This window comes from Callorhinus ursinus, unplaced genomic scaffold, assembly GCF_003265705.2.
Source record: "Callorhinus ursinus isolate GAN/ISIS: 27379988/994484 unplaced genomic scaffold, GSC_fseal_2.0 scaffold5, whole genome shotgun sequence".
In the NCBI taxonomy this organism is placed as follows: Eukaryota; Metazoa; Chordata; class Mammalia; order Carnivora; family Otariidae; genus Callorhinus; species Callorhinus ursinus.
In genome coordinates this window covers 25,231,151-25,258,444 of record NW_027397067.1, presented here as the reverse complement: position 1 = coordinate 25,258,444, position 27,294 = coordinate 25,231,151, and the positions used below count along the sequence as shown (strand labels likewise).

Here is a 27,294-nt window from a genome sequence, read left to right as displayed (position 1 = left end):
TGATTAAATTTTGATATTTTTAATCTACAAATGCTTAAGTTTTGACTACCCATATTTTGAATCACTTAATTTCTGGCCAGTGCTTGATAAGTGATCATGGTATTATTTTCTTTACCATTTGTTCTCCAGCAATGGTCTATATGAGCCTCTCCTTTTTTGTTTTTCTATTATCCAGCTCTCTTGCTTTTCCAGATCTCTGCATATGATTTATCTCCCCTTTATCTGCTCCTAAACACGTAATCATTTATTTTCTGAAAATATATGAAGTATTTACTGTCTTGTCAATTCTTTTATAATTACTTTATATTCTTCAGATTCTTTCTTCATTTTATTCAAATTTTCTCTTGATACAATGCTCCTAAATATATGATTGTCTTCTCTTTCATATACAAATATCTAGTCAAGTTCACTTTACAGACTTCTGGTATTAAGGATGTTATTTATATTAACATCAATAACCCAAATTTAAAAGACTTCAAATAATTTCATTAATGTAAAATGATTTCTAAATCAAAAAAAGGAAGAAAGGGGACTAAAAATATTTTGAAACATGATTAATTTTAATACGTTTACAGGGAAAGAGTAAATTCACCAGCAGGAAAAAAAATACCAAAATTAACATTTTACAGGTTTTTAGTCTCAAAGCACAATACATTTTTCATAGAAACAAGTATATCACCATCATAGGTACCATAATATGGCAACATTTATACACAAGGCCATTTACCATTAATAAAATCAGTGGCAATGGTGATGCAATACGTTAGTTTATCTTTGTTAAAATTTTTGCTATCATACTTCCTGGCCTGCAGGAGTATTTGCCAGGATACAAAAGAAAAATGTGTGACCTCACTTTGAACAATACATAGAAAGCTCTGGCTGCCTGTGCTTAACCTATATTTACTATATTATCACTAGGAATGTTTTCATACCACTACTCTACCATGGAACAATAGTTCATTCCACTTACTATTAAAGCCATTCCCAAGGAATCAAACATTTTAATAGATTCATTTGGATAGTAAAGAATTAGTTTATACAAAATAAGAAGTGCAATATCAGGACATAATATTCGATATGCCTAAACTTAACAGAAGAGAAAAACTATACAGGTATTAAGTGGAAAACAATTTCAGATTATTTCGAGTAGGTAATGGCACAGTATTGAACTGGGGGAAATGTGATACCATGGTTCCTTTCATTTTTTAAGAATTGATTATTTTTAAATGCACCAGATGATTTTCTGAAGGCCATTCACATTCAATGTTTAGATTCATTTTATTAGTGGCATATACAAAGCACCATATAAAATAACATGTGAAATGTAGAACAATCATGACTATGTAATTAACTATAGAAATAACTGCTAAGAAAATATAGCAATATTTAACACAGGATTTCTAAAACCATTACATATTCATTACTTTTCCCAAAGTTAATAATGTCCCATGTTTAATTTTTACAGAATTTATCTATCAAGATTTATATGCATTTGGCACTTTTTGGGGGGCTGAAAATAGCTGATATCTTCTGTACAGTAATGTTACAATTTTATACAAACTTCAGAAATATGGCATTTGGAATAGTCTTTACGATCGTCTTCCAAGTGTTCCATTTCACACAACAGCAAATACTCTGAATGCCTTTCCTCCTGGAGGATTCTGTAAACTGCAAAAAAATACAGAAAGTATATTGATGTCATCTCCACATATAATCTTCCAAATAAATCATGCTTACTTATGACAGTCAAGAAAGCAGCTCTATGAATCCAGATGGCCAACTCTCTTAGGCTACTATAGTTTATAGTTATTGGAAAGCTTGAGTGAGGATGACATAATTCTTTAAATCTTGGTTGTATGCTGGGCTGCAAGTTTACTAAAATTTAAGGTGCACAGTGGTAATAATAGTATTTTATATATAACTTAACAGATTCCAGACCATGTTTTCCTGTATTACCACCTTTGATTTTAATAAAGCAGAGTTAGGCAGCCGTTATTCCGTTTTACTGGGGGAATATTAAGACCTAGGTTTACAACTGACTGATATGGTTAAAAGTTAGCTGCAAGTTAAGAAGATAGTGATACTTATGCAATACTCTAGAGTACTATTATTTTTGAGCACCTACTATGAATTTCCCAGATGCATAACAGATGCTAAATGCAAAGCTGTCTTTCTATAAAGATGGCACTCAGATGGTTATGTGAAAGACAATCTAGATACCTTACATAGTACCAACCTTTGGTGTCCTTTATAGAAACCTTACTGTATGTACGAAACTTCCATTGGCCATTTTAAAGAACCCAGTAAATGTCTAAAAGTTAGGAACTTTTCTGTATCTAAACAACATACATGAGAGTTAATGCTACTTCCCCAAGTACAAATGATTTGAAAAATCACTATAGGTTCTTTGCTCTTACCTTTTTTTAATACTTGATAAAGTAAGTCATATGAATTTTCCCAACCACTAAAATATATAATACTAATGGACTGAATAGTATGAGATGACCAGAGGGCATTCATTTATGTCATACTAGGTATCCAACTTCTAATCAAAAAGAGAATTTGGTTCTGGGAAAAATCAGACTCGTTTTTTGCAAATACTTTGTCATATAACTGGATTAGAGAAATATTCAGTGCCCTGCTCACCTAGAAAGAATTACATATGAGAACTAATCTAGAAAGTCCAAAAGAGGATGAAAGAAATTTCCTTACTATAAAATCAATTAACAAAAGAGTGGTTCTGACTCATAATCCGATTTTCACGTTGATTTTTATAAGCCTGTAGGAGACAGGCACCTCTGGTACTGCAGCTTCTCCCATCCCTATAAGACCAACTATTACACAGGGTTTAAAGGAAACACTGGAGCAGCCACATAACTCCAAACCCATACTAAAGTGAGTTGGTTGTAAAGCAAGCATAAAGGGGTTTGTGTGGGGTGTGTGTGTGTGTGTGTGTGTGTGTGTGTGTGTGTGTGTGTAGAGAGAGAGACAGAGGGGAAGAGAGAGGTGGGGAAGAGAGAGACTATAAATATATAAAACAGAAAATATATATGTATACATTTTTAAATTTACCTTTCTGAGAAGATTCCATTTTGAAAAGAAGCAGTGTAAGTCTTTCTTTTGTCCACAGGCATGACGTCTACATAACCACCATGATTTCGCACCACCCCAGCATGTACTGCCGCTCTGCAGATACTGGACAGCTGAGGGGAAAAGGAAAAACCCATTGTTATTAGGAAATTCCTGCTGAACTTGTCCAGTCTACTCTTCCATTGGATTGATATTCGGCAGTTACAGGTGGATGTTTTGTGCATAAAGGAATGTTTCAAAAGTCACAAAGTTAAAGCCCATTCTGAGGGAGTCTGAGGCAGATCCTAAGGGTAACTACAATGGTAAAATCCCTTCACCCTTTAATCTAACAAACACTTGCCTTTCCAAATAGCAGGCTTTTGCTATAGTGAAGCAATCAGATGCAGATTTGCTCCTTTTATCTCTTGAAGGGCCTATTTATCATTCTTAAATTTCAGCCTTTGCGAGTCCCTACTGGAGTCACTCTGACCAAATGTTCACAGGCTTATTATCTGCACCTCATTTATGTTCAGTTTTGACTTACAAACAAATCATAGTTCTGTATATCTTTACAGTCCCATTTCCAAAATACAAGTGTGTATTAAATGGGGAGTTTTCTTCTATTAAATAAAGTGATCTATGCAGAGAAAATCAGCCCAAGGAGAAAAATATAAAGAACAATCATAGCTTCTTACCTATATTGGCAATGTCTATCACTTTGGTTTGAATGGTCTGACATGAAGTACTAGGAAAGTGCTATGATTACATTGTACCAGTTATACAGTCTGCATTGAATTGTATTTCTATGGAAGAGAAAATTATTTTCAGGTCCAACACTTTAAAATTATTAACTGGATTTCTAGAAGTCAACTCTTTTCCTTTGTCCCATTAAAGTCTCCTCCAGACTTTGATGTTTGCGCTTTAATCCTAATGTTCTACCAAAATTTGTCAATAGCTGAATACAGCCTGAGGAAATCCCACAAAATGAAACACTTGAACTGTTTCAGTATAAAACAATCCCCCTCATATCCGAGGGGTCTTTTCTGATCCCACTGGTGTGTTCTTTTTTTATCTCTATGCACATGTGCGTGACTTAATGTGCTTTTTTAAGTTCACATAAGCATGTGCATCTTACATGACCTTGCTTTATTACTGTGCTCTGAACTTTGTGGCATCAGTCAGAACTTATTAGATCAGAGAGCCTGAATGCCAAGCTGTTTAATCCTTTTCATGTTTTTGTTATATCACAAAATACCATATATCTAAAGTCTTGAATCCTTACTCTAAAGAGACATTTTATTCAGTTTAAAGTCCCTCATTGAATTAATGTTTGTATCTAATATGGTACATAACAGATGAAATTAAAAATAATTCTGTACACATTTCAGTATTTATCTTACTGTTAAAAGAGTATTATCAGCATTTTCCCCAAGGCAATAAAAGTGCTTAGATATAACATTCACTAAATCCAAGCACTTAATATGTTTTGAAACTATTGTTTTGTCCATAACTATGCAGTCAGCAGGCATTCCTATTTGAGTTCAAAGGTCAGAAGAGATTTTCTTTTTATACTCGCACTTTGTAAGAATTAATATATCATGAAAAGAAAAAGAATTTATCTGTGAAAACAGTGAAACATTTTTAATGAATGCAGAAATTAACTTTATTTTTAACAAATGAGAAAAGTTCAAAGCAATAGAATGTACAAGTTGTAGCTGTATAAACAGAAAGAGAGAGACAGAAGGAAATGTGGGGAGGGAGGGAGAGAAGATATCTTTCCTTATCTTGTATTCAAAAAGGTAATGTATTTTGTAGGGGGTGGGAAGACTGACAGTTAATGCTTGAATCTCTGACTCTGTACTGACCTCATAATAGTGATCCTTATATTTCCAACTTACTTTTAAAAGGATCTACATAATAATACATAATCACCTATATTCATTGCACTAAGGAATATAAAATGATCTCAGGATATAAGTTCTAATAAAACATTAACTCTAGAAAAATAGATGGCTGATAGGTATAGAGGTATATAGGATATTTTAAAAGATTTTTCACCAGGCATGACTAAAATGAAAAGTTTTGGTGTTTAAAGGGACGATCTAAAAAGAATAATTGCTTTTGAAATCTCTGGTAATTTTAGCTAGGCTTATTCATGTACACTTATTAATTTATTTTTTCGACAAATATTTATGTGCAAGATTATTTGCTTAATTTCTGATGTCACTGTGTGCTCTAAGTTTGTTAAGGCATGATGTAATTCTGTCTTGTTCACAGGCTGGCACACATCAAATTGTTGATGAAAAAATGATGCATGAATAGCCCAGCTGTCGCCCTCAGGGAACTTCAAAATAATAAAAGAGGTGGAGAAACAATCATGACACTAACAAAATAAGCTACACGCTAAAAGGAAAAAAATAAAGTTATACGGGTTGAAAGAAGGACTACGTTATACATGTATTAGGAGATCCCGCAATACACTCCACAGAAAAAGTGGCAATAATTTAGGATGTGAAGAATGACCATGATTTTAACAGACAGGAAGATAAGATAAGCACAAACATAAGGACTAATAAATTAGGATACCAGTAAGACATTTAAGCTGCAGATATGTATAGTGCAAAGCTGAAGCCTGGGAAGAACTCAAATATGGAGAAAATTTCAGAGCTAACACTGAACTAAAAACAAAAACAAAACAAAACAAAACCCTGGACCTCAATGAACTCACCAATAGAAATAAGATGGTAAATAGTATTTTAGACCTCTTTTCACAAACCTATTTCCGTAGTATTCTATTGAATATGTGTTTCAAGAGTATATTTCCTGAATTTGTTTTTGCATCTCTCTGACTTAGAAATTTGTAATGGTTTCTAAATGTCTGCCACATAAAAATCTAAACTCATCAGCATCCATTTAGACTCTCCATTTACATGTTTTAAGAGCTGGATCCTTCCATCCCTTGCACAAAATTGGCTGCAATCCCTTTGAGATTCAACGCTCACCTGTTCCGAGCAAGCAAACCTATGTGTTATGCGTGCATCTCACCTGCTGTCACCTCCCCGTCTTTGTAGATGCTGTTCATCCAACCTAGAATGTGTCCCTAATCCAATTTATCAACCCACACTTGAAACCTGGCTCAAAGAGCACTTGTCCATATGGAAGCCCTCCCAGCTAATAGTCCTTGTCCAACCCAGTAACGTTATCCATTATAACATCCCCTCAAGTGGTGTCCTTTTATACATATTTTAATGTATTATCTGTCCTTGATTCTATGCTACTTTTTAAGTGCTCCTTTGCCACAATATGAAAGAGATTGTACATACATTTGATAATTTCTTAATTATCAAGTTTACACTATAAATTACTGAAGAACCAAAAGGAAGATTTTTAAAAAAGCAAAATGAATTTTCCTTCAGAAGGATGACACTGGACTATTTCATAGGGGTCTGATGTACAATGTATGGGTAGGACATAAAGAAAAATTTAGTAAAAATGAATTATTATGCACTCATATTTGCATAAGGAGAGTCATTTTGCAGTGTTATTGCTGACTAGCTTCTCTGAGAATATGTATATCCACATAGAATCTATTCCCTATTTCTATATATAAATGTACATACATACATTTAAATGTGTATATACATATATATACATGAATACTGAGAGCTGAATAAATTAAGATACTTACATCAGAATAAACTCGGGTTCCAATCACACGAGCATAATGCGGATTTGCCTGCATACAGTTACGAGGACAGTAGACTCTGAAAAAATATATATATATAAATATTAAGTAGCTGGTTACTTCAGTCATTCTCACTAACAAGACCACAGACAGGCACACAAAAAAGTTAACAGCATTCTCAATCCTACTCATCTTTTTTTCTTCTGAAATAGGTCAAGGTACAAGCCAGGCAGTAATGCAATTGCTTCTGCTTAATTTACCCACTTCCAGCTTTTGGCACAAATGTGTTCTTTTCTTTTTTAACTTAATCAGGAAGCTTTCTAGTTTCTGGATTAAGCAGAAAGAAACATCAGGGTGCATTTCTGAGTATCTGGGAATTGGTACCCAATGTGTCTGCAGAATTTAGTAAACCAATAACTTGAAAAATGTGACTCATTGTCTGCCTCACACATCTCACAGTTTCTTTCTTCTGTGTTCACATCTTTGGTAGCTCCTCTAATTTCATGGTTTTAAGCATGACTATAAATTATTGATTTCCAAATTAGTATCTCCAGTTAAGACTTCTTAATTCCAAATGTGTATGTCCTATTGCTTATTCAGTATCTCCACTTAACTCTAATAATCATTTCAAACTTCGCGTGTTTAAAACCAAATTCCTAATCTCTTCCTCCGGCCCCCAAATCTGTTCTTTCTTTAGGCTTCCTACAATAAAGGGCAACTTCATTACTCCAGGTGCTCAGGCCAGAAACCTTTATTCTAGCCTCAATCCTTCTCTTTATCTCTCACACCTTACATTCAATCAGCCAGCAATTTCTCTTGCTCATACATTAAAATAAAATCAGAGCATTCCTAAACACCTCAGTTACTATAACCCTAGACTTTATGGTGTCTAGCTATAGGTTCTCCTATGATCTTCCTGCTTCCAACCTTGCCCCCTCCACTCTTGTTTTTCCTCACTTATATAAAAGCACGCCAATCCAATCATAACATTTCTCTGCTCCAAATACTCCAGTGGCTTTCCATCTCATTCAGAATAAATGACAAGATCCTTACAATGGCCAATAAGCCCTTCATATCTTGTCCCCCCCACCATTACCTTTCTGACCCTATATCCTCCACTTCCACTTTCTCACCCAGCTCCAGTGATACTCACCTAATAGTTATTTCTCAAACATACAAAAAAACAGGCTCTTCCTCAGGGCCTTTGCACTTATCTTTCTCTGTGCCTAGAATATTCTTTCTCCAGACAGCCTATTGCTTTACTGATATCTGATTGGCTTAGCTCATTTAAATAACATATCCCAAAGCCCTTTATTTAAACATGGGGTCCAATTATCACTGTTCAATCACATGTTTAAAAATTCCACTCTGAGAGTTTAAGAAACTATAAAGTGGCACCTTTTTTTAAGCAATGGGCTCTTCAAGTCACACACACACACACACACACACACACACACACAACTCGTGCACTAAAAGGAAATTAAAAACTAAAACTGGAAAAAAACAATTCATTTTAGTAAATAGTACACCAGAGTCTCAACAAAATGACTAATGAAAATCATTGTGTGATGAAGGGATCAATGATTTTCCCAAAAGTATTCGAAAAAAACTTTAATCACAACTACCTTTACCAACTGAAGAAATTCCTTAAGATAGCTCTTAATAGCTGCATTTCTTATTTCTAAAACCCATATAATGTTGTACAGCTTATCTGTTACTTATAACATCTAAACTAGAACCATTTAAATATAAATAATAAATGAGTCTGAGCTGATTTTTATAAAAGATGCTATTGGGGATTTCTATAGGAGGAAAGTTGTCCCCATTGACTGTGAAATTTTCCCCATGTGTTTGAGAACAGCTGGGCATTCACTGCCTATTCTATGGTAGTAAAATCATCTGTTCTGCTCTTAGGATCACACTGCAGGCTCTATCTTGACTATATGTAGCACTTGGTTTGTGGAAGGCCAAGGTTGGTTGCTTCAAACTGAGTTTCTACTTAGGCAAGTTCAGGTCAAAGAAAGACTGAAGGAGGTTTTTACTTGCTTGTGTTCTAATCTCTGGTTTTAACACCTTGTTATGTACTACTGAGAATATAGATAGTGACCTGGTAAACATTCCTTTATATATAATTTAGTTGTAAGTTTTTAATAAAAACGTTGACACATTTTAATGATACCTGCTTTTACATCTTGAACATTCAGTAAGTTTCAAAGATCAAGTTATTTATAGATTATATGTAAATCAGGATATGATTTCTGCCCTCCACTTCATGCCCCATCCCCAGGTCAGGAAAAAAAATTTTCTAGTAACACACACAAACACATGATATTTACAAGGTTATGGAACTAAATAATAGAGACTGCTTATTTGGGGCTATTCTGCCTGCTATGGAACCTCTTAAGGACACAACTGTACAGGGAAATATTGTTTCTTCATGCTCGTCTTAAGCTAATTTCCTTTCATTTATTTGTTCTTGGCATTTTCTCCGGAATAGATTTATGTCTCAACTTATTTAAGTCACATAAAATTCTGAAACAGATGTACCAACCACATGGTTCCTTAAAAGTTATACACTGTTATATAAATCATACCATTATAGCATAATTTATGAAACTATTAAAAATTTTGTATGAGAAAAGACAACCCTTTGTTTCACTAGTCTTTAAAAGAAAATGGGGGGGGGGAGTTCCAGACTACTTAAGGTCAAAATTATTTATAAATCATTACTTCTACCAATTTGTTACATTGGTAACAGTAAAAGGTAAAATTAATTTTTTTAAAGATTTTCTTTATTTATTTAGAGAGAGAGAAAGAGTGTACACACAAACAAGGGGAAGGGCAGAGGGAGAGAGAGAATCCCAAGCAGACTCCATGCTGAGCATGGGGCTCAATCCCACCACCCTGAGATCATGACCTGAGCTAAAATCAAGAGTCGGATGCTTAACTGAAGCCCACCCAGGCACCCCGGTTAAATTTCATTTTAAAAATTTCTCAGACGCCTGGGTGGCTCAGTTGGTTAAGCGACTGCCTTCGGCTCAGGTCATGATCCTGGAGTTCCAGGATCAAGTCCCGCATCGGGCTCCCTGCTCAGCAGGGAGTCTGCTTCTCCCTCTGACCCTCCCTCTTCTCATGTGCGCTCTCTCTCTCTCATTCTCTCCCTCAAATAAATAAATAAAATCTTTAAAAATAAATAAATAAATAAATAAATAAAAATTTCTCTCTTGGAGGAATATTTTCCTTCCTGGAGTAACCAAAGAAATAGGAAACATTTATTAATATTTCACTTCAGTGATTTTTATTTCTTTTGGAACAATACTGCTATAAATTATTCCACAGATATTAAAATAACTATTTACTGAGCATCTACTAGAGGGAAGCTTTATGCTGGGGTGCTCTACAGAGATTATCCTTACTATTTGGTCCTCACAAGCCTAGTCACATGGCTGAGAAAGGGCCTAGCATAATACTGTACATAGGGGGTATTTAATAAATATTCATGGATAATTCTAAAATTTTTTTCATTATATCATAATGGTAAAATTTATAAGTTTCACCTACTTTAAGAAGTAGCTACTTCTTGTATCATCACAGTCTTTTAGTACCTTGTGAATAACCAGTCTCATTCTTTAAGTGAAACACTGCTTTAGTTTTAAAACACTGATGAAGCTTTTCCAAGATAAATAAACTTTTCCATAAAAAGTCAGCTCCCTCAATTTTTAGTAATTACAGGTTATCAATTACCATTCTACCTCTAAATCTTACTACTGGTTCTTAGAATTAACATGTTAGAAGTCACACTGGATGTGAAAAGACATATTTCATTTTTCCTATGTATGGTTATGATGTATGCCCATAATACTTCTAACAGTCTTCACCTTAGTGTGGTCAAGATAAATGAACTATTTTTTCATTATTGTATAGTAGATAAATTCCATTATAATTTTGAAAAAGATAGTTTAATAACAAAAGTAAGAGGAAGGCAAAAGATGGGCTTTTTGACTTACCAATCACAATTAGATTTATCCAATTTAGGAACTGGATGGAAATGCTTAAAAATATGTTACATCATTATAGTTCTTGTGGTAACAACTTGTTATAGACTGTTTGTGTACCTCCCAATTCATATGTTGAAGCCCAACTCCCAGTGTGACTGCATTTGGAGATGGGCCTTTATGGAGTTAAATAAGGTTAAATGAGATTATCAGGGTTCAGCCCTGATCCCAGGAAAGGAGAATCTTCTCTCTCTGTCTCTGTCTCTCCCCTTCCCTACCTCTCCTGTCTTGCGAGGACACAGAGAGAAGTCAGCCATCTGCAACAAGGAGAGAGGCTTCAGAAGAAACCAAACCTGTCCACACCTGATCTTAGTCTTCCATCTTCCAGAACTAGGTGAAAATAAATTTCTACTTTTTACACCACCCAGTCTGTGGTATGGTGTTATAGCAGCCTGAGCAGACTAAGACAGAACTCTTCACAGCACATGTGAACATACAGAATACATCCAACAGCGCTGGTATTATGGAACAGCCAAAAGCACCCTGGCCTTTGGAGAAAGCACACTGGGAGTGTCTGGAGTGCAGGTAGTTTGTGATGACCCACCACTCCCTTCCGCTTCGCAGCTCAAGATCATACACCTTTCAAAGCCTTCATACAGCAGAATTCCAGGCAAGAACAGTTATCACAGAGTAAAAGCCCCATGCATGTATGTTCACTGGTCAAGAAGAATGAGAAAATTTAGAAAACATTACCTTGGGCAATGTGAAGCAGGCTTATGAAATGGACAGAGCTGTTCCACAGTTGTTTCACAAGTGACAGCCTGGACTGAAGAATTGAAACACAAAACAATAAGCAAATCTCTGGCAATAATAACATGCAACATGGCCATAAGAAAATAAGATTTTAAAAAGTGCTAACCTGTTACTTTAGAGACTGTGAAGGAATTAGCAGACTGATATTTGCTGAAGATAAAAACATAAACATGTCAATCATTTTTTAGATGCATCATCATCAACATAATTTCTGATATTATTTAGGTCTATGAATACTTTGTTTCTTCTTAAACATTGTTACCCAAATATCTAAATAAGTATTAGTATAAGAATAAATCATCTATTTTTTGCTAAATCCATATTACCTTCAAGTATGAACCAAATCAATACCAACCAAATAATCATTCTTGATATTGGAAAATGGTCTCTTCTCATGATCAATCTCAAAATATATAAATAACAGCATAAAACCACACAGATTTATATCTATATATTTGTCTCCTATTAAAATTAAAACTCTAAATATACTAATCCCCTGTCACCATAGAACCAAACTACTTAATCTCTCACAATAGTAAATACAAGGTAGTATTGTAGAAAGACTACTAAATCATAAGTACCTTAAAGGAATGTGTGTTAATCACTTTTTGTTCCAAGTATCTAGTAAAGTGTCTCTGATGAATGAATTCCTCCTTATTATATGCATCATGCATCGTTAAAAAGCAGGAATAAAAGAATAGGTATACCATTATATATCAAAATTTTAATTGGTTTATTTATACCCAGATTTTCAGAAAAATATCTATTACAAAAGATAAAGCTTATTTGTGATAGTATTTTAATGATACACCTTCACATTTCAAAAGAGTTTTTGTAATAAACATAATCAAAAACTAAGTTCAAACAAAAAAGTAAATAGGATAAATTCTTTAATCCAACACCCAGTGTTTGGCTTACTAAAGCTAATAACTTTTATTATTCATTAAAGGTAATTAATAAATATCTGCTGAATTACTAAGCTAATCAATAAATGCTTCTATAAAGCTTTTACTTAAAAGAGTAATTGCTAATGACTGAAAACCACACACAAAGCCTTTGAACAAAATTGTATACACAGACTGTCATTCTACCAAATTTGCAAGAGTTTTTAATAAATTCTTTCTTATCATTATGACTCTTCTACTGTGGAGTTTCATGCAATTCTATAGTTACAAAGAAAAGAAACTGTCATATATCTTACGAAGGAGCATTCCATATGAGGCCTAATGTTTGTTTTTTTACATAGAAGAAAGACACTAACAAAAAGTTATTTCAAAAGGCCATACTGTTCTAATTTCTGTAGAGTATATATCAAAATATATAGTCTTCTAAAATAATGTTTCATATATTTAATATGAGAAACATTTCAAAAGTTAATGCTTTTATGTTAAGTTACATTTAGATGGACAAAGGTACATAATATATTACATATTTAGAGAACTTTTCAAAATGCTCGTAATTTTACCTATTAATCTAATTTATCTTACTAAGTTATTGTTGCATGAAATAAACCATTTATCCATAGGCAGGGCAGGGAGAATATGCAAATCAATTAGCTTTCTCTGGGGTATTTTCTTTCATAGCTGAAAAAATCTGTTGCTTCACATCAAGAAAAACAGTAAATGTGTACATTCTCAATGAAACTCCAGAAAATGTGGAGCTTTAGCATGTTCTTTACAAGTAAAACTGTCCAACTTTGAATTCACATACTTCAGCTCCTTTTTGTCTTCAGAAATTACAGAGCTCAAATGAGCCTTGACAATTACCAACTTCCATATAAATCCTTCTATGCTAGGCTCTGAAAGAATTTGTCAACTCATTATTACAATTTAAAATCATCTCATCCAAAAGATCATTTGTGTACTTACCCAATTGTTTGAACACCATTTCTATTGGATTTGATGAAATAATGTTTTCTTCCTTGTCTAGTGATATCTACCCAACCGCCATCATTGTCTATTATACCATAATGAATTGCAGCTCTACAGATGCTGGATTGCTTGGAGAAAAAAGAAGGGAGCAAAGGATATTAAAATATTAAGAGTTCTCCATAGGACACATCTAATTACTATTTACATGACTTTAAATTAAATGAACATATCTGAGCAAAATATCTATATTTATATAAATTGTTATTTTTGCATTTAAAAAAATCAAATATGTAACAAGATCCTATTCCCAAATCATTATATTTATAGTACTTACCATTTCATAATGTACACTGCCAATAACCTTAGCTTTACTATCCAGACAGCCAGCAGGGCATTCATATCTAAATGAAAGAAATTGGAAACAAATTTATTTTCTCTGAATGTCAGTGTAAAATGAAAATACATCATATTTTGTCAGGTAATTTTGAGAATAATAACAAATATTACCTATTACAGGTTGTTCCTTTGCACTGATCTCTTAATCTTACTTCACAAGAAACAATTTGGGCTGAAAAAAGAAAAAAATACCAAAATAATTTAGATAATGTAAAAGCTACTGTAGTTCATAACATATAGTCTAATGTCAAGCTTTTGCCATTCTAAAACTGTCCCAATTAATAAAATATAGTCGCATATGCCATCTATGTAAACTTTAAGATTTGTGTAAATCATGCGGAGCTCTTACACATTTGCTGTGTGCTTATGACTTCATTTCTATTACTATCGTCTGCTCTTGTCCGAACGTGGGTGTCATGGATTTGTGACTGCTGCCGTTCAATTTCATTTGTTTCTTCTTCTCGAGGAGGGTAATACCTGTCTGATCCTTCTGTTAGAGAGAATAGATTTAAGAAACATGAACCCACCTTAAATGTACACAAATCATCAAATAATGATATACCATTATATGCCTGGGTAACACTTAAAACTAGAAAACTAGAAAAATCTGTAGTTTTTTGGCACAGGTGTTGGCTTAAGGTGGTCATCTTAAGTAATGCATTGGAGTAAATAAAATAAATGTATAAGGCTTTGAACTCTTGATTCATTTTTGCTTCCATCTGGCTAACATTAAATGGAGTCATTTCTAAACTTGCTTTATATTTGAGAGTGGTATCAGTGATTGCCTTTCATAATGGTACCATGAAGTCTACACAGTGATCTAATGAAGTAAAGGCTTAGTGTATTTGAACTTGTTTTCCCAAATGAAATCACATTTTTAAGAAAATCGCTTTTAAAATTTTCAAAAGGGTCACATTTAAAATTCTCCCAAAAGGAAATTCAGCTTAAAGAAGGCTTGCCATGCCCTTTTAATTTACTACAATGTCAGTTTCCATGGAAAGGTTTTTCTCTTTTAGAAGGAAATCCAATGTGCAGAAATTTAAACTTAACAATGGAGAATTTATTTTTTTTTCCAGGTTGACATATCAATGGTTTAACAGTGGCATAATTTGGAATGGTATGTTATTTTCATGTATGTCCAAGAACTCAGAACCTAGAAAAGGGAAGTGTGAATTCAGAGGAGAGTCAGTTTTAAGTAAAATAGTGGTCACTGGTGAAGGGGCAAGTAGGGTGGAGGTTTAGAGATGGAGAAAATGGAAAACAGACTCACACACAATGAAAAATGCTTCCAGGAATGGAAAATGGCTCATATAACAGAGGGAAATAAATCATTACTTCTTGTCTGCTCATTATAGTAATGAGCACTCAGTCATCAAGGGGAAAAAAGACATCTCTTTATGAGTACTGAAAAAGGGCTGCATTAATTCATGTTTTCTAAAACACTTAGTCTACATTAATCTTTATTTGGTCATCATTAAGAAAAAAGTACAAGAGAATAGAAACGTTCACGTGGATGCCCAACAAGAGCAGGATTTTCACAAAGCTTTGTCATATAAGTTTTCTCTTCATGTGCTGTAAAGAGGACACCACATTTATATGTTCATTTTAGCACATCAAATGCATTTCAGAGCACTACTTTTACAACAGTTTTACAATAATATGATAGCTTTTCTATTGGTTATTTTGGCATGAGAAATTATATATTCTGCAATAAGGAGCACAGAATTAGCATAATTCTTTGAGCATCATTTAGTAAGATTCATGGATAAGTATTTTGGCAAAAACTCTTAAAGTGCTAAAAATAAACTATTAAATTGCTAAATCCTTCAAAAATGAAGACTCATAAAAATAACTCTAGTCAATAATATATTAAGGTGGCTTTTAAAAATGTAAATGTACTTATCACTCTGGGATAATTTCAAAGTAGAATTAGAAGTGGTTACCTGAAATAATGACAAAACTTTCCTTTAAACACATATTTGGTATAACAGACTTAATATTATATTTTTAAAATATTTGTAATGGCTTCAAAATAGTTTAAATAGAGTCCTGGGAATTTTTAATGTAATAATTAAACGTGCTTTTTTGTCTTTTAAATACAAAATAATGTAGAAGTTGGATTAAAATATAAATCAAACTGAATATTATGACACAATAGCACATACCTTTGTAGCACAGATTTTCTCTACAGCCGCCTCCAAAACTAGGTGGACAAGCAGAACAGGGCCGTCCATGTTTATAGGGAGCATGGCCCCACCAGTTTCCCCTTAAAGAGATGATCCACTCTATTAAGAGGTAGTCTAATATAGCATAATTTATAAGACACTGTGAAATATTACTATTTTCTAAGTGATGATTTTGTTGTGTAGATATAAAACATTTATATCTTTCATCGCAGAGTCCTTTTAGTTACTAGGTTTATATATGAACTGCTGCCTCATTCTTTTGAAAATATTTTAATTTGCTATGTATATTGTTAAAAATTACAAAATTAAACTTTCACAGAACACTAAGCTCTGTTATGGGATATTCATCCATATTCCATTTGTTTTAATGAAGAGATTTTAGACTTAGATTTGACCCTACATACAGTTGTAATATTTTCAACATAATCATTCAATGGTCTTTACACAGGTGAAAATACATTTCTCAGTTAATCTATAGTTTTTCATCTCTAATAAATCCAAATTATTAAAACTATTTATGTAATATAATGTAATGAGTAAAACTGAAGATATAAAAATGTAATTCCTGTCTTCACAAAGATCATATTTTCAATTTTCATATTCCTCTTAAGCACTGATTTTATGCATCAGGCAACCATTTTAATTGTTGCCATATTAAATAAATAGCATTAAAACAATACACTTTAGTCAATAATACATACTGAAAATGAGAAAAAAAATTGGGAATATAAAGTTACTTCATGTTGTTAGGAAAAATTTACATATAAAAGTAATGTTTTGTCTACTTACTTTGGGGAATAATTGCACACCAAGTAGACAGCTTTGGGCCATATCTGTCCCCAGATATTCATGTTATGACACAAATTAATGGCACAGCCTATTCTGCTACTTGTTGCCCACACCACCTATGTTAGAGAAAGGAAAAGAAAGGCTCAGAAAAAGTAGGCTGAGACAAAGTAAGACAAAAATGTATCTCAGAGAGAGATGTATAAAACTGAACTTGAGAAATGAACCTTTATCATTCAGGATGAAATAAAGCAATGTCAAAAGGATATTTTTCCTGAGACTTTGGGAAGTGCTTGATTCAATTTAAAGAAGAGTGCTACAGGTAAATAACTCTATCTAGCTATAATAGGTAAACATCGTCAAAATATGCATTTACTAAATAGTTCAAAAGTTACATCCTCACAAACCTAAATGCTGTAGTTAATGTATCTATAAAGAGGCTTTCCTAACAAAGGAACAGAATTTCTCATCTTAAACTGTACTGGAACAAAAATGTAGAGGTTCAAATGTCTTATATAATGTGTATTTTCATAGTATAACTGCTTATTAGGGAATTCAGTGCTGATCTTAATCTTGTCACATGCAAAGGCAGACAGAACAATTTGCTTTATATTCACTAATAATCAGCCATAGAGATTCTAGTAACTCAGATCTGTGGTGAGATTTATCTAGTGGTATTTACCCTTAGTGGTTTGATTTAGAGGTTTACAATTTATCCAATACCAACTGTGGACACTGAATAAAATATATATAATGTATAAAGTGTACTTATATATAATATATAAAATGTATATGTATATATAAATGCTGCACACATATAAATACTGAGTGTCATGGTAAATAAAACTATATTTTTATTCTTTGGAAAATAAAAAATGATACCTGACTTTGAAGATGGTAAATTTCTCCCATGTGCATTTCCTGGGGCCAGATTAAAAATGTTTCACATATAAAATAACTGAAATAATGTCTTTTTAAAATTGATGTTTGGACTTTTCCTAGTAATTACTTTTATTGTTTATAGAAATTGGTAAGTCTATTCTACATAAATCAATATGTTTTTTAATAACCACACCAAATTACAGAAGACTCACATTCAGTAGCTTAAATTCTGCCACAGTTACACAAACTCGACTTAGAAAAATGAGGTATAATATACCCAAAACATACCTGTGTATAATGAGTACACACAGGACCGGAACATCTGAATGGACAATATGGGTTGCATTCATGTTCATACGGGTAGCTAAAGTCTCTCACTTCATCATACCATGCTTGTACATGAAATGTTGGGGGCCTGTATCTATTTGAAAGACAATAACCACCAAGAGTAAGTAAAGTGGGAGAAAAATGTAACACCAAATATTGCAAAATAGATTGGTAAAGTTTGGTAGAGAAATATTCTTGTGTAAGTTATTAATGTTAAATACTTATGCCCATTACACTACTTGTAATTTTATGTCAATGATTTAAACAAAAAATAAGTCTAAAATATTGCTGCTCATTGTGCTATGATATTTGTTTTTTTTTATTATTTGTGTTGTGATCATTTGTTTTCCTTTTAGGCTCTAACCCTTAGAAAATTTTCAGTGCTGAATTAGTATTTCAAGCACTTATATTATCAAAAACAAAAAAGTTACACTTTACACTACCTTCCCCAGTGTGCTCCCAAGTTCTGTCCAATTGATGGAAGCAAACTTGCAGGTCCATGTTCCCACAAACAATTTTCAGCCCAGGATTCTGCGGATCTTTCCAGCTCTACATCCCATGTCTATAGTTTAAAACGAAAACAACATACAGATAATGTATTTGTTTGGAGTTTGGACATTTCTTCAGAATACAGTATGCTTCAGTTCAGTTTCTTCCATTCTTACTGCTTTACAAAGTCAACATCTTAGTCTGGGTTCTCACCATCTCTCACCTAGATTTTTGCACTAGTCTCCTAACTAGTCTCCTTGCCCCTATCTCTTATCCCTCCAATCTGCCCCCACAAGTGTTTAGCATTACCTAAGTGAGCACAAATATGCTTAGGGGATTGCTCCGTCTAAACACATCCAACAAATTCCCACATACATAAAGTCCAAGAGCCTTGGTCTCACTGTTCCTTATCATAAAACATGCTGTTCCTTGCTCTTGCTGGCATCGTTTCCTCTGTCTAAAACATCCTTCTACCCGTTATTTGTCACACAGACCCCTACTCTTTTTTCACAGCCCAGCTTTAGATAATACATTTTAGACAACCTTTCCATTTCTCTCAGATGTAGACTATTCCCTCCTTGGGGCTCTTAAAACTTTGTAATACTTTTTCATTTAGCAGCTATTACAATGAAATGTTAGTATTTGTCTACATTATCTGTCTCTTTCACAAGACCATGCATTGCTTGGAGGCAGTCATTTCATTCACACTGGTATCTTTGGTCTATTTTTTGTATTTTCTGTCTATCATATAGACAAGGTGATTAATAAATGCTTATTGAGTATATGAATGATGAATGGATCTGATTCCTATAAAAATACATATGCATTAAAAATACATATACATGTTTACATAGAACTTTCAATGAGGGTGATTAATTTGTACTTCTAAAATAATTTACAAAAGAATATTTAAAATTACAAAATTATTACTGAAATTATCTTGTATGTCCTAGGTCTAATGTTCAATTTGTTAACCTGAAAAACAGGCAGTGTAGTAGCAAGTGTGGTTGTAAAAACATAAGACTTAGGCGGAGCTGGGTTCAGTCTTGGCACAATCACAGAACTCTGGGCATGTTCAGAGGACAGGAAAATAGTCCTGGAACCAGAACATGAGGATACAACCTAAGGTGAGTATGAGGCTGGAGAAGAGCAGACAGACTGAAATCACATTTCAGAATTTAAATTCCTAGAAGTTGATGGATGACTGAATGTAGGTCGCAAGGGGGGAAAAAAAAAGATGCAGATGATGAAGGTTACCAAACTGGGAGAAGGAAAATACAGGAAGAGAAATAGATTGTTGCCATGGAAATATGTTTAATGTATCTCAATGCAAATTTCTAGGGTGCCACATGAGATGTCTGTGATATATGCAGCATGTGTGCCAAGGAGATAGTGGAAATAGATGACTGGGATTCTGGGGAAAGAAAGCTGTGCTGAAGATATGAATTTTGATGTTATTCACCCAGAGATGACTTTCTTCAGGAAGATGATATAGAATGAGAAGAGGAATGAAAAGAAAATTCTAAGATTATCAACCTTAAAAGGGAGAAAAAAACAATGATTTAGTAAAATAAACCAGGGAAAATGGGATCAGAAAGGTAAAGGGAAAACTGTAAAAGGATTAAATTATAAAGCAACGGGACAAGGATTCTAGGCATAGAGAGCGGGCAACAAGATCAAATGCCACAGAGAAGTCCAGAAAGACAAGAGCTGCTAAGTGCTAATTCATGATCAAGAACAGTTTCAGATCAATGCTAGGGAGAAAATCAGAACACATGGGCACATACTTGACTGGAAGGAGAAATTGGAGAAGGCAAGTGTGCATTACTTTGCTAAGACTTCAGAAAAGAAAAAGAGAGATGTGCAGAAGCTTAAAAAAAAAAAAAAAATAACCTGCCAGGTTCTAGGGAGAATTTGTAGTCGTGACTGTAGGCCAAAGGAAAGCACACTAGGGAAAAAGAAGCACCAAAATAATAATAAAATAATAATAATAATAATAATAATAATGGCTTGAAGCCATTGTGGTGATTTTAAAACACTCTTCCCCACAAAGGTGGAGTTGAATTCCCTCCCCTTCCCTTCAATCTGAGCTGGCTAGTAACTCCCCTTTTTTTTTTAATTGTTATGTTCAATTAGCCAGTATATAGTAACTCCCTGCTAATACATAGAATGACACTGTGAGATTTCTCAGGGAAGGTTATGAAATAGAGCCTCTATTCAGTCAGTTCTTTCTCTTTTAAGATACACATCTTGGGACGCCTAGGTGGCACAGTCAGTTAAACATCCAACTCTTTGTCAGGGTCATGATCTCAGGATCATGATCTCAGGGTTGTGAGATCTAGCCCCAGACTCCATGCTTAGCATGGAGTTTCCTTGGGTTTCTCTCTCCCTCTCCCTCTGCCCCTCCATACACATCTTAACAGAACTGAGCCAAGAAATTATAGTCTGGCCGCCCTGAAGACATAGCTGGAAAGATATTGTAGAAGAGATCACACAGAGAGTGAGAGACGCAGGAGGAATTTCGGTTGTTTGGGTTTTCCTAGACCAGGCATAATGCTGTTAGTTTGCAAATCCAGGTCACTGCAAGCAAACACGTGAGAGACCCAAGTACGACCCACCTAACTTAGCCCTTAAAAGAGACCACAGGACCCTTATTCAAGGCCAATCTACTCTTGTTTTACACATGATTCTACAATCTCAGATGTTAGTTTTTCTAATGAAATTGAAGATGGATGCTTTTTAAAGAGGATAAACAACCAGCTCCAAATTCACAAATTCACAAATATGTTACATTGCAAAAGTCTGTTTACATTATCTGTTGTATAGAAATTGAAATAAAATTTAAAATGTATCATTCAAATGCTTTAGGCTAAGTTCTCTTATCTGCAAAATGAGAAATAGAAGATAACTCAGGTCCCTTCAAGGACTAAAAAATTCAATTATTGAGTATGTACTATGGAAAGCTGTTTTTTATGGCATGGCAAGTTTTCTATGTAATGCACTAAAAATAAGGGGGAAACCATATCAAATGAACTATAGTAAGGCTAAAATAGGGACACATTATTTTAATATAAGAACTCAAGCAAAGGAGCATGCAACTAAAATTTACTATTAATATTTAACAAATATTAATTAGTGACAGTTTTTAAAGTAATTATCTATTTAAAGAATGTAATCAAGCACAGGTGTTTAGGTGAATGTCAACAATACAAATTGAGAGGATCTTTAAAAAAACTTAATGAAAATATAGCTGTCCTAGAAGAAATATTATTGTGAAAACATCATGGAATGTATATTTTTATGCCACAACATTATATTACATGTTTTAAGACCACCAATAATTCATACCCATCCCATTTAAATGTAAGTCAGTCTCTACACATTTCTATTTAAGTTCAGGTTTGTAAATAAAATCAAGATGGCCTGATGGACTTTTTTTTCCCTCTCTGAACTATTCACCCAGCAATAATTTAAAGCCAAACCACACTTAAAATTACCATTTCTTTATAAAATGGGTACTTGAGGTGAATGAAAACCACCCTATTTTCCAATTACATCTGTAAGCTGTTCCTTCTTAGACCACAGTGAAGTGTTCGATGAAGTTCTATTACTAAAAGAAACATTTAGAATACTACTAAATTCTTTGTCTCCAATGATATTTTTAAAGCTAGTTCAACAGGGAGACTTTATCATTTCCTGTGTATGTGTGACTGTATGAGAAATCCTAAATGTTAACAAAGGACTGTCAAAAGTAAGCCTAGAAATACAAAGTAATGTTAGTACTAAAATATTATAGTGGTAGAGATTGGAAAGTATGTAGTTAAACATGTACAGAAAATTCCATTGACTGTTATCCTCTGTGAAACATGAATGAACATATACAATTCATATTCCTACCAGAATACCTGCAATTCTGCTCTAATAATAGGTGATGACAGCTAGAAACCACTCAAGGATGTAGTTTTTAACAGAGTTAATATTAGTAGGTTACCAGTAAATTCTATCATTGTACATTAGGCAAAAATTGTCAGTGATATTACTTTTCCTTTCTCTTTGATACTGAGAATAGTTTTGTCTCTTAAGAATGATTAAGTATTTTCAAATATATGTTCTTGACCACAGTAAATTTACAACTCTTTCCACATTAATAAAATTTGAAAGTTCATGTCCTGGGAATTGTATCATGATAATTAGTCTACCAAAGAGAACACCCTAGGTGACACTGAAGTAAAGTAGTTTTACAGAGTTATATTCACCAACAAAGAAAATATATAAATGAGTAAAGACATTTTAAATTGACCAGCTTTAAATGGTCTGACACCTTTAAATGCACAAGAAAATTATTGACTAGAAACTCACACAATTTCATACTTGTTAAATGTCATTCTAAGTAGGAATAAATAGGATTGTAAGATTTTCTAAAATTTTAGAAAATTCTACCTAAGTGTGATAAAGCTACAATAGGTCTTTTCAAAGACATGTTGAGAAAATGTCTTTAAATAAAGAAGATAAACTTTTTCCAAAACAACTGGAAAATATAACTAATGTTGCAATTATCTAAAAAGAATATCTAAATAATATAGAAATAATGTTCTAATTCATTACACCTTTTTGCAAAATTGATACAGTTTTAATGGACTTACAAGATAAATGCAAAAGACAAAACTGGTCTTTGACTATCATACTATTAGGTAGTCTAATCAAATGACAAGCATCAGTCCATGATACAATTTGCAATTTAATATGGACTTTTAAAACCTGCTCTGCTTTCTGGCAAAGTAACAATATTAGGAAAACAGTGGTTTGAAAAGACAATTGTGTTGAAAGTCCAGTCTAGGCTAGAAGCTCTGGTCTACTTCCTACCACTAAAAACTAGAAATAGCATGATGAAATTATTTTTAAAAATTATCTTAGCATTTACAATAAACTTTGACAAAAGGAATTTCACAAAAATTCTTGTTTTGAGACATATATATCTGCATACCTAACCTGGAATACCACCCTTATATCTCCAAACCTACCTCAGTCCTGAGCAGTCAATGGCTGTCAGAAATAATAATAGCATGATAGCTTTCAATGGTATTGAAAACACCCTTTCCCTAGTTTTATGTCTTCTGGACATATGCAAGTAAGGTTATTAGTCATAAATTTTCCTCTCATTTTCTTGTATAGACAGAGTAAAAATAAGCTCGCATTTGTTCAAAGTACTTCAGTGAGTAATTAAAATACACAGTACACCCTGGAAGAGTTTCCTTTCTTATTTAAATTAGGTACTTTCAAATTTGTCTCTTGATTATGTCAAGTTTGGTTTCTGTTTCCTTATCTGTAACAACAGGAAGCTAGAATAAAGTCCTTCAATTTCTTTCAGCTTTAAAATTCTATTATTTTGCACTTATAGTCTCTTAGAGAATGCTCTGCATTGTTTATAAAACTCCTAAGAACTTACAAACTGTAAAATAATCTTTCTGATGACAATTAAGGGCATTTCTAACTAAGAAGCAAAAGCTATTTTGTGATTAAAAGATGGGCAGAGGACTTGAATAGGCATTTTTCCAAAGAAGACATACAGATGGGCAACAGGAACATGAAAAGATGCTCAACATCACTAACCATCAGGGAATGCATCTTGAAACAAAAATGAGATATCACTCATACCAATCAGAATGGTTCACATAAAAACAAAAAAAGAAATAACAAGTGTTGGAGAGGGTGTGGGAAAAAAGGAACCCTCCTACACTGTTGGTAGGAATACAAATTGGTGCTACCACTGTGAAAAACAATGAGATTCCTCAAAAAAATAAAAAGAGAAATAGCATACAGTCCAGTAATTCCACTACTGAGTATTTAACCAAAGAAAACAAAAACACAAATTCAAAAAGATATATCTACCCCTATGTTCACCGCAGCATTATTTACAATATTCAAGATATGGAAGCAACCCAAGTGTTTATCAATAAATGAATAAAGATACGTTATTAGAATACAATGGAATATTACTCAGCCATAAAAAAGAATGAGATCTTGCCATTTGCAATAACATGGATGAACCTAGAGGATATTATGCTAAGTGAAATAACTCAAAGAAAGAAAAATACCATATGATTTCACTTATATGTGGAATCTAAACAAACAACCAGAAACAGAAACAGACTCAAATAAAGAGAACTGATGGTTGCCAGAGGGAATGAGGGGTAGGGTAGGGGGATGGGCAAAATAATTGAAAGGGATTAAGAGATACAAACTTCCAGTTATGAATAAAGAAGTTATAGAGATGAAAAGTACAGCATAGAGAATGCAGTTAATAAAACCATAATAACATTGTGTAGTAACAGATGGTAACTATACTTATCATAGTGAGCACTGCCTAACATATAGAATTGTCAAATCGCTGTTGTGCACCTGAAACTAATATAACATTGTATACCAACTACACTTAAATTTAAAAAAAAAGAATTAAAGCTCTATTGCGATTTACAAGATTGCAAAACCAAAAAGGTTTCAGATCTTCCAATTATGAGTCTAGAGAAGAGCTCAACTGTTTCTGAATCATCTCTATTAAAGAAAGTTTTAATATTGTCCAAGACAGATAAACTGAAACTTAACTGAATGTGACAAGAATATATTCTGAGTAAGAAGTTAAATCCAGGCTCCCTTCAGCTTAATCCCAAAAACACAATGGTAAAACCTTTGATATAAGACATAGACTTCTACATGTAATTTTTCTGCACTGCCAAAAGGAACAGCATTTTTCAGCCAGCTAACACATTTTTGTAAAACTGATATAGCTTTATGGATTTCCAAAACATAACGTACACGTAAATTTTCTGCACAGCTAAAAGGAACAAGGATTTTTAGCCAGCTCATGAACGTAGCTGTTGAAGAAAACCAAAGACATGAAGAGTTACTTCTTTCTAAATACCACCTACAAAAGATAATTCTTGCTGTGCCTTCACTTCTGGAAAAACAGGTTTATAAATTATCCATCATGTGTCAAAACTAAATCCCTCCCCAAATCACTGCTGTGTCCTATTGGAATCAGAAAGTGCAATCCAAAAATCTGACAGGATAAGCTGTCAACATGATCCTCTCGATAGCAATAACCTGGCCTTCCAAAAAGAACCTGTTATTCTAAGCAAGTCACACATTTGACAGTTCACAAGATTTCAGATTTAAATTCCAAATAGAATGCCTCATTATAAATTTTTTAAGCCACCTTTCTTTGCTCCCTGTTGGTGGTATTATTCAGAATTACAATGAAGAAATTGACATCAGTGAAATAAATAAAGAAGCAAGTCGATCAATGCTGAAAGAATGGATGATGTTTTTTGTGATAAAGTCATCTGGTATAGAAAGCACTATGGAAATCTGCAGTAACACATTCCTTACAACTCAAAAATTTCCTCAGGTGTTTAACTACTGTGCCTCACCTGTCTCAAAAAGACTTTGTAGTACCAGGGAAAATGTACAAGGCTCAGATTTCAAAGGGAACACCTGTGTTACTGCACAGAGGCCAGGTACTGAGAAAGTGGCATTACCTCCAGGCAATGCACTTCTGAGGGTCTCCTGGAAGTTACAGAGATATGAGGCAGATGTGGCAGTATTTTACTTAAAACACTTTAAAACAATGCCTTAAAACCTTAAAAAAAAAAAAACTAAATCCCTAGCAACCTGTAATTTAGGGAATTGCCTCTTCATTTCCTTAATATTGAAATATTTTTGAAACGGAAATTTAATGTGTGGATAAACACACAAGATAATTTCAATAAACCCATAGTTTAAATATTATACAGAGATACTGAATGTATGATGCATGGAAGATTGCCCTTGTGAGACAGCAGAGCCATTAATTCAACACAATCCTTACAGAGAAATGTCTACTGATTCATCTCATCTCACTGCCAATGCCCTCCCCAAGTCTGACCATAACTTAACTAGCTCACTTATATCCCACCTCTATACAACAGGGACCCTCAACAGCCGACTCTCTGAAACTTTAAAGAGTTTATCAATCACCAGAAGATCTTTTCCAAAATGCAGATTCTGGGGGCACTTGCGTGGCTCAGTCACCTAAGTAGCTGACTCTTGATTTTGGCTCAGGTCATGATCTTGGGGTCCTGAAATCGAGCCCTGAGAAGGGCTTCTTGCTCAGCAGGGAGTCTGCTTGAAGATTCTCTCTCCCTCTCCCTCTCCCTCTGCCCCTACTCCCTCTCGCTGTGCATGCGCACTCTAAAATAAATAAATAAATCTTTTTTAAAAAATGCAGATTCTGATTTGGCAGGTTAGGAGACAAATCTAAACTATAATATTTCTAAGACCTGGTGCTAGGACCATACACTGAAAAACCACACTTAGAGTTGCAAGGTTCTAGCACCTGTCTAGTTTCTTGGTCAATTGAATCCATTAGAGATCTTCCCCAAAAGGAACTGTCCTTTTTCTGCTCTCCTACTTAGTTACTTAAACTTCATCCTTTCACCAAAGTCCTATTCACAATCTCTCTCCTTTTGGAAGTCATTCCAACTACAATATTCCATTTATCATACTCTTCTCTGAACCTTCTTAAACATGTAATTTACCAATTACTATATATTCCCCTTGATCTGTATCCATTGTTTTGCATCTTAATTCCCAAACTAGAATTCAAAATAAAAATTGTGCCTCACACTTTTTGTGTGTTTTCCATGGCATCTAATATAAAACATAGCATAACATACATTACCAGTATGTACTAATCAGTTATCTCTTGTCTCACAGCTGGCCTGGAAACAATCAATAACTTGGATTGAAGATACAGGACC

At 33.7% G+C, this 27,294-nt stretch overlaps 1 protein-coding gene across 1 annotated transcript in view; it reads right to left on the bottom strand.

Annotated features, from left to right (window-relative positions):
* Positions 1–578: 578 nt before the first annotated feature.
* Positions 579–27,294, bottom strand: part of CRISPLD1 (cysteine rich secretory protein LCCL domain containing 1) — a 44,556-nt gene continuing 17,840 nt past the window's right edge. The window contains exons 3-15 of the mRNA XM_025871463.2: positions 18,454–18,572; positions 17,972–18,104; positions 16,805–16,920; positions 15,995–16,095; positions 14,179–14,319; positions 13,941–14,001; positions 13,768–13,834; positions 13,431–13,561; positions 11,669–11,712; positions 11,503–11,575; positions 6,758–6,833; positions 3,073–3,203; positions 579–1,668 (exon numbers count right to left, since the gene is read on the bottom strand). Coding sequence (XP_025727248.1) covers positions 1,617–1,668; positions 3,073–3,203; positions 6,758–6,833; positions 11,503–11,575; positions 11,669–11,712; positions 13,431–13,561; positions 13,768–13,834; positions 13,941–14,001; positions 14,179–14,319; positions 15,995–16,095; positions 16,805–16,920; positions 17,972–18,104; positions 18,454–18,572 — 1,245 coding nt within the window. The 3' untranslated portion in view covers positions 579–1,616. The remainder of the gene's footprint in view (positions 1,669–3,072; positions 3,204–6,757; positions 6,834–11,502; positions 11,576–11,668; positions 11,713–13,430; positions 13,562–13,767; positions 13,835–13,940; positions 14,002–14,178; positions 14,320–15,994; positions 16,096–16,804; positions 16,921–17,971; positions 18,105–18,453; positions 18,573–27,294) is intronic.